General features: G+C 45.8%; 1 protein-coding gene across 1 annotated transcript; it reads left to right on the top strand.

Annotated features, from left to right (window-relative positions):
* The first annotated feature begins 5,341 nt into the window (after positions 1-5,341).
* Positions 5,342-6,967, top strand: LOC134910989 (uncharacterized). Its single transcript, XM_063919383.1, has 3 exons — positions 5,342-5,378; positions 5,454-5,666; positions 6,258-6,967. The coding sequence occupies exon 3, from the start codon at positions 6,269-6,271 to the stop codon at positions 6,965-6,967; it is 699 nt and encodes a 232-aa protein (XP_063775453.1). The 5' UTR covers positions 5,342-5,378; positions 5,454-5,666; positions 6,258-6,268.
* The last annotated feature ends 249 nt before the right edge of the window (positions 6,968-7,216 follow it).

Below are 7,216 nucleotides of genomic sequence, written 5' to 3'. Positions count from 1 at the left end.
AATTCCTTCCACATATCCATCCACTCAGGTGTCGGCCCCGCAGGTGGTGACATCACATTTATCGGCACCTGCTCCGCCTCCACATAAGCCTCCTCATCAAACATGTCGACACAGCCGTACCGACACACCGCACACACACAGGGAATGCTCTGACTGAGGACAGGACCCCACAAAGCCCTTTGGGGAGATAGAGAGAGAGTATGCCAGCACACACGAGAGCGCTATATAAAACAGGGATACACACTACACAGTGATTTTACCCCTTATAGCTGCTTATATATCACAGATTGCGCCTAAATTTAGTGCCCCCCATCTCTTTTTTACCCTATGTAGTCTGGAACTGGGGAGCGATCCTTCCAGCGGAGCTGTGAGGGAAAATGGCGCCAGTGTGCTGAGGGAGATAGCCCCGCCCCTTTTCCGGCGGGCTTCTCCCGCTTTTTTTATACAGTTATGGCAGGGGATTTTACACATATATAGTCTTAAAGGCTATATTATGTGTTAATTTGCCAAGTAAGTTACTTATATTGCAGCCCAGGGCGCCCCCCCCCCCCCCAGCGCCCTGCACCCATCAGTGACCGGAGTATGTGGTGTGCCTGGGGAGCAATGGCGCACAGCTGCAGTGCTGTGCGCTACCTTAATGAAGACCGAAGTCTTCTGCCGCCGATTTCCAGGAACGTCTTCTTGCTTCTGGCTCTGCTAGGGGGACGGCGGCGCGGCTCCGGGACCGGACGACCGAGGCTGGGCCTGTGTTCGATCCCTCTGGAGCTAATGGTGTCCAGTAGCCTAGAAGCCCAAGCTAGCCTCAAGCAGGTAGGTTCGCTTCTCTCCCCTAGGTCCCTCGTAGCAGTGAGTCTGTTGCCAGCAGATCTCACTGAAAATAAAAAAACTAAATATTACTTTCTTTCTAAGAGCTCAGAAGAGCCCCTAGTGTGCATCCAGCTCGGCCGGGAACAAAATTCTAACTGAGGTCTGGAGGAGGGTCATAGATGGAGGAGCCAGTGCACACCAGGTAGTCCTAAAGCTTTCTTTAGTTGTGCCCAGTCTCCTGTGGAGCCGCTATTCCCCATGGTCCTTACGGAGTTCCCAGCATCCACTTAGGACGTTAGAGAAATGAAATTGACTACACACAAAGGCTTTCAGACCTATTACCATAGCACATCAGTTTTGTGTAAATTGACACACTTTTACACCAAGAGAGAATTGTTAATAAATGAAATTTGTATATACCCATGTATTTAAACTTTATACTTCCATAGGCACTATTGGGTTATGGTTCTCTACTGTATATGGACAAATGATTATTACACCCCTTTGTGGTCGCACAGACATCACATGGGCATTGCAGCTATAATGAATACTAATTAAAAAAGGAACCAAAATGTACCATCCATACACTGGCATACCTCCCACCTGTCCCGATTTTCGCGGGACAGTCCCGTTTTTTGGGGACTGTCCCGCTGTCCCACCCGCGGGCCGCAGTGTCCCGCGATGGGGGGGGGGGCAGTTGGGAGGCTCCTACACTCACTGCTCTGCATAGCAGAGCAGTAGTGATTAGACGCTGTGCGCATGCGCACAGCGTCTATTCAGCGCAGACAGTGGGAGAGAGGGCATGCCAGCAGCTCACAAGAGCGCTGGGCATGCCCCAGCAGTGACGAAAACTTCCTCCCGCGAAGCCACGCCCCCTTTTCATAGGACACGCCCCTTTTTGGGAGCGGTGTCCCTCTTCATTGGGGACCAAAGTCGGGAGGTATGCACTGGAGGTCATATACAATCAGTGTCGGATTGGGGCATAAAGGGCCCACCAAGGGAATACAGTGGTAGGGACCCATGCTTCAGGATGTAGTCAACCACCACAAAGGTTTTGGCTACCGATTAGAGAGTGCATGGTTTGGGCCCCTTAATAAACATATATAGTAAATACTGCTAGTGCATGATGATAATAACAGCAATGCTTTGTGGTGAATACACCAAAGAGATGTGCATTATAGACATATGTATAACTCAAGTGCATGGTCTGGAACTTGATCCGTAAAGGAGAAGGTGGACCCACCAGCAGTGGGGCCCACCAGGGGTTTCCCTGTGCCCCTGTAGGCCAGTCCGACCCTGTATACAATGCAGAAAACATCACTGAGTAGTGCAGACTTGGGACCCACCTTGAAATTGCAGACACTTAGAATTTTGTTGAGATTACAGATTAAGTTGGTGGAGTGTATAAAGAAGAGTAAATCTGGACAAGAAGCAGGAAGGAGTAGGGTGGAGTAAAGTTATAGGTCACATAATACAGAATAGGTGCACCAGTGTGGCTCATTCTGATGAGCTGTGCGGAAGTAATAATTCTCTTGTCACATACATACCACATATTTGACGTCTGATTGTTTAGAAGTAACTACAGTATACCCCAGACCTGGGAGTAAATGTAATAGGGTCCGAGTTGCCAGAGGTCCGTCCTAGCATCCGATAATGGACAAATTTGTAAAGTGGCAATCAATTACAAGACAAAATCAACCTGGTTTCGCCTTGTAAATGATTGCCACTTTAAAAATACAGCCATTCTTGGACGAAATCCCAGTCCTCCGGCAGCTCGGGCCCTAATACATTTACCCCATACTGTACAGTGAGTACAGTTGCAAACGCAGGATTTAGCGAGGGGGTTTCCGTGGGTGTGTATGTATATGTGCATGTATGTGTAATATATATATATATATATATATATATATATATACACACATACACAGTGGTCGAAGTGGAAATTTTGAAGTGGGGGTATGCAAAAGTCAAGGACGTAATTATGCGCGCCTTCGGCACGCTCCAGAAAAGGGGGCGTGTCCAGTGTAGTAGAACCCCTTATACTATCTAGTACTGGTGTGATACGTGGTAAAGCGTACCTGGAATCTCGCGTTTGTCCCGGTCCGGCCGTCCAGTTCCTGCTTGTGCAAAGTCGGTTGGAATCTGCGGAGGACACCTGTGCAGAACCTGGGCAGAAGGGACGGAGATACCCCAGTATAGGCAACACCCTCCCCCCCCCCAAAATGTGAAAGGACCACTACGGTGGGGTACAGTAACAAAGATTTATTATACACAGGGTTAGTCACTGGTCCATGTGACTTAATTCACCGCTTAGTAGAGCTCAGTGCAATTCAATAAGCCACAATACTTTTAGTCACATACTAAAAATATAACATAACATTAACACAAGAGCATTTCAGAATTTCAACACTCAGACGTCTTATACAGCTGTTTCATGAGTATGCATGCGTTATACTGACGGGTCACTAGATGGCGTTATGGGCTCAATAAAAGGGAGTCTCTAGTCCAGTATAATGTCCCAACAGTTTGAGCACGGACTGGTGGAACACAATGGGGTATATTACTAACATTCGTAATTTTCAGTTTGTGGTCAAAGTACAATCGCGATTGACATCGAAAGTGTAATTTTGCAACTTTTTGAATTGATTACGACTAATTTACTAAGCTGTCGTATTCTTTTTTTTTCTGTTGTCCGATGTCGATGTCATTCGTATTTTTAGGGGGGGGGGGTTTCGGCCGATTTTGATGTTTTGCGGCCGTGATTTTTTTTTTTTTACGACTGCGTCACATGTCTGTTACGGCAGTGATTTTAATTTTTCGCGGCCGCGTTTTTAGTCCTAAGTTTCGTTTTTATCACGCGTCCGTGATTGGTTGTATTTGTGATGGAGGAGTGTCTGTGCACATTACTATAAAACCGCCCCAAACACACCGCACCTCGTGGGTTTAGCTAGTGGAGAGGAGAGAGGAAGGTGTATTTGGAGTTGGTGAGTTTGGTGGAGTTTTTGGTGGATTTGGAGAGGAGTTTTGTGATTGTTGAGTGCTGTACTGTGTGTGTAAGTAGTCTTGTCATATTTGTTGTCTAGTTTTTTCAGAGTTTGTAAACTTTTTTGTCCTTGTTTTTTTTTTCAAGTCTTTTGTCATTGTTTGTGAGTGAGTGAGTGAGTGAGTGAGTGAGTGTGTGTGTGTGTGTGTGTGTGTGTGTGTGTGTGTGTGTGTGTGTGTGTGTGTGTGTGTGTGTGTGTGTGTGTTGGCTGTGTGGTGTGTAGTAGTAGTAGTAGTGGAGGAGTGTGTTTTGTGTTTTATTTTTTCTGTGTTTTGTGTCGTTTGTCCTCATTATGTCTGACTCAGAGGTCAGTGTGGTGGAGGAGGTTAGTGAGAGGGAGGAGGTTAGTGAGGTGGAGGAGGTGAGTGAGAGGGAGGAGGTGAGTGAGGTGGAGGGGGTTAGTGAGAGGGAGGAGGAGAGTGAGGAGGAGGAGGGGGTGCCTGTTGCTCAGTTTTCAAGTGATAGTGATGGTGCTGTGGCTCCGCAGCCACACACCACTACCAAGACTGGCCGTAATGTAAAGTTCAGCTATGCTGAAAACATGGCGTTGGTGCGGGAGCTGATGAGGCATCATCGGCAATTGTTTGGCCAGGATGCTGCCAAGGTGTCCTCCCGCAGGAAATCTGTCATGTGGGGGAAAGTAATAGTGGCAGTTAATAGTGAGGGTGTGGTGAGGCGGACTGAGGACACGTGTCGCAAGAGGTTTTACGACATCAAGCGCCGTGTCAAGGCCAAGATGGCCAAGGAGGCTAAATCAGCCCGCCAAACCGGGGGTGGCCCCCCTTTCCGGGCAACCTATCGTGACTGGGAGGAGCCTGTGCGGGCACTGATTCCTGCAGAAGTGGTGTCTGCAACTCATGTCCGGGATTCGGACCGCCCTACGCAGGATGGTGAGTTGGAATTTTTAAAATTAAATTGTTTAAATTAAAAAAATGATCATGCTGCAAAATTAAATTGTTTCTTTAAGTATGCATACATTGTGTTGGTCATGTATTGCAGGCCTGAGCACCCTTAAGGTGTATTTCTGTTTTTAAACTGCATTTCCCATCATGCCTTTGCTGTTTTTTTTTTTATTGAATGCAAAATCAGGTGCAGTGCATGCTGGTATGTGTAGTTCCAATACTTAATATGAGATATTGCTTGCCCATAGCTGTTGTATCTAATAGCAGCTTGGTATGATTTGTGTGTGTGTTTTTTTTTGTTTTTTTTTTTTTAATAAAGTTTGGTTTAAGTTGCAAGTAATCAAACTCTGCAATATCTTGCACACAATTCATCAATGTTACTGTTTTATTTAGTGCAACACCATGTTCATTTTTATAGATAAACCAAATTAAGTAATCACGAAGATCTTAAGCAGAAATTAGTTTACTTTACAATACGTACAAGATGGTTACAGTACACTAAGGTTTTGCAGTTATCAATGTTTTTTACAAGTATGGTAATAATGTTGTTAACACTTTTTCAACAGTACGCCAGACCAGCCACCCAGACAGGCCCCAGCCAACTGATGAGGATGCTGGGATTGCAGGTAAGAATTCACTGTAGTCACATATTCTGCAAACACATAGAAGTACAAAATATTAATGTTTATGTATTCACATAGGTTCTTCTTCTGTAAGCCGACCTCCTCTAAGGCGCCCATCACAGGGCTCGGCTAACTTACCCAGGAGGCCAAGTAAGACACGGCGTCTTGAATCCGAATCAGCGGCTCCATCTTCCCCACCCAGGCGGCGCATCTCCGCAGTCTCACCCCAGCCACCACAAGCACTATTGGCTAGTCCACAAAGTGATGAGCCCCGATCACCTCAGTTATCTGGTGAGTAAAAACTTACACTAAACACATACAAAATAATCTACACAGTACAGTTACTATGATGTGAGTTGTAGTTGAGATTACATGTTTGCCATAACAACCAATCAGATTTCACGTATTAACTTTTTGAAGGTGCAAATGCATAAATTTTATAAATCTTATTGGTTGCCATGGGCAACATCACATTTAAAATTGAACAGCCATCGTAATAAATTTAGTACACACACGTGCACAGAAAAAAAACAGCAAATTACTCACCGAAAAAAAACCACCACCACCCCCTGAACACCATTATAGTGTTCACACACCTCCCCGGTCCTCTGGACCATCCAGGTGAGCAGTCTATATCCTGGACAGGGGAGGTGACAGAACACTGTAATGCTGTGGAGGGGAGGTAGTTAGGTGAGGATTCCGGCAGTCAGTCTATGTGCACGCATGTGATGGGATATATGTGTTTTGAAACAAAAGATTCCTCGTTTAGAAAAACACAATTCAAAAAACAATAAGAATGCAGTATAATTCATTTAGAAATGTTTAGGCCAACCAAATATATTATTTGGAAAGTAAACAGTGCATGTTGACCACCCCATACAGAACCAACCTTGATGCCCGACGTTGGCCAGCAGGAACAAGACCAACAGGCCACCTACACACTGCACCTAACACCCGTTGTCCCGACCCAGCCAACCCAGCCGCAGGATATCCCCCAAGCCTCCATTACTCCACAACTGCTCCAAGCTCCACCCCAGCAACAAGTACCCGATGACTTTTGGTCCAGTTGGACAACCCAACAGACCCAAACCAATGCCTGCCTGACCGCCCACACCCAACACCTTGCCAGTCTGCCCCATCATCTGCCGCGCATTAGTCGCAACTCGGGCAGACTGATTGTCCAAGTAGGTAGAATAGCCACTTCTATGGAGCAAATTCGGGCCGACAACAATCAAATGCTGGCTCATTTGACGCGCATCATTGATGAGCAACAACGCCAGCAGCAAACACTCATCCAACTGATACAACACAATCAGGTTGTGAATGAGTCATTGTCCAGGATTGTGGCCAGCCACACTGCAACCAACAACCAACTGAATGCCAGCATCCATAATTTAAGCCAGAACATCTCTTTGATGGCAGCACAACAAGTGAGCTCCAGCTCAGGAACCACGACCCCTAGCCAAACGCCAGTAACCTCCCCTGTTCGTCGATCCTCCCGAACACGTGCCAGTGAGCCAGCACAAAGCACGGCACCCAGCACACACAAGCGAAAAAAACAACAACAAAAAACCTTTTGTGTAACACAATAAAAATTTGATTCTTTAAATCACACAACTTCCAGTGTCCGTGTCAAACATTGTAGAAGACGCTATGTATGTATATTTTTCTGGGGTAATGAATGACAATGTATTTATATCAAAAACTAACTACAATGTACACACCACTATAAACAACAAACATTAAGTAACAAAACACACAATCACACTTACAAAAATGTATTGCAAAGTGTTTAGTCAAGGTTAATTACATCCAACAAAAACTTACCAGTAAAATACCGC

The sequence above is a fragment of the Pseudophryne corroboree genome, chromosome 4, assembly GCF_028390025.1.
Source record: "Pseudophryne corroboree isolate aPseCor3 chromosome 4, aPseCor3.hap2, whole genome shotgun sequence".
Classification (NCBI taxonomy): domain Eukaryota; kingdom Metazoa; phylum Chordata; class Amphibia; order Anura; family Myobatrachidae; genus Pseudophryne; species Pseudophryne corroboree.
Note: the sequence above shows the minus strand (reverse complement) of the source record. Positions and strands in the feature narration are given on the sequence as shown.

Excerpts from the sequence above, each read along its gene's own strand:
- LOC134910989 (XM_063919383.1), top strand. The coding sequence starts at position 6,269 with ATGCCCGACGTTGGCCAGCAGGAACAAGACCAACAGGCCACCTACACA.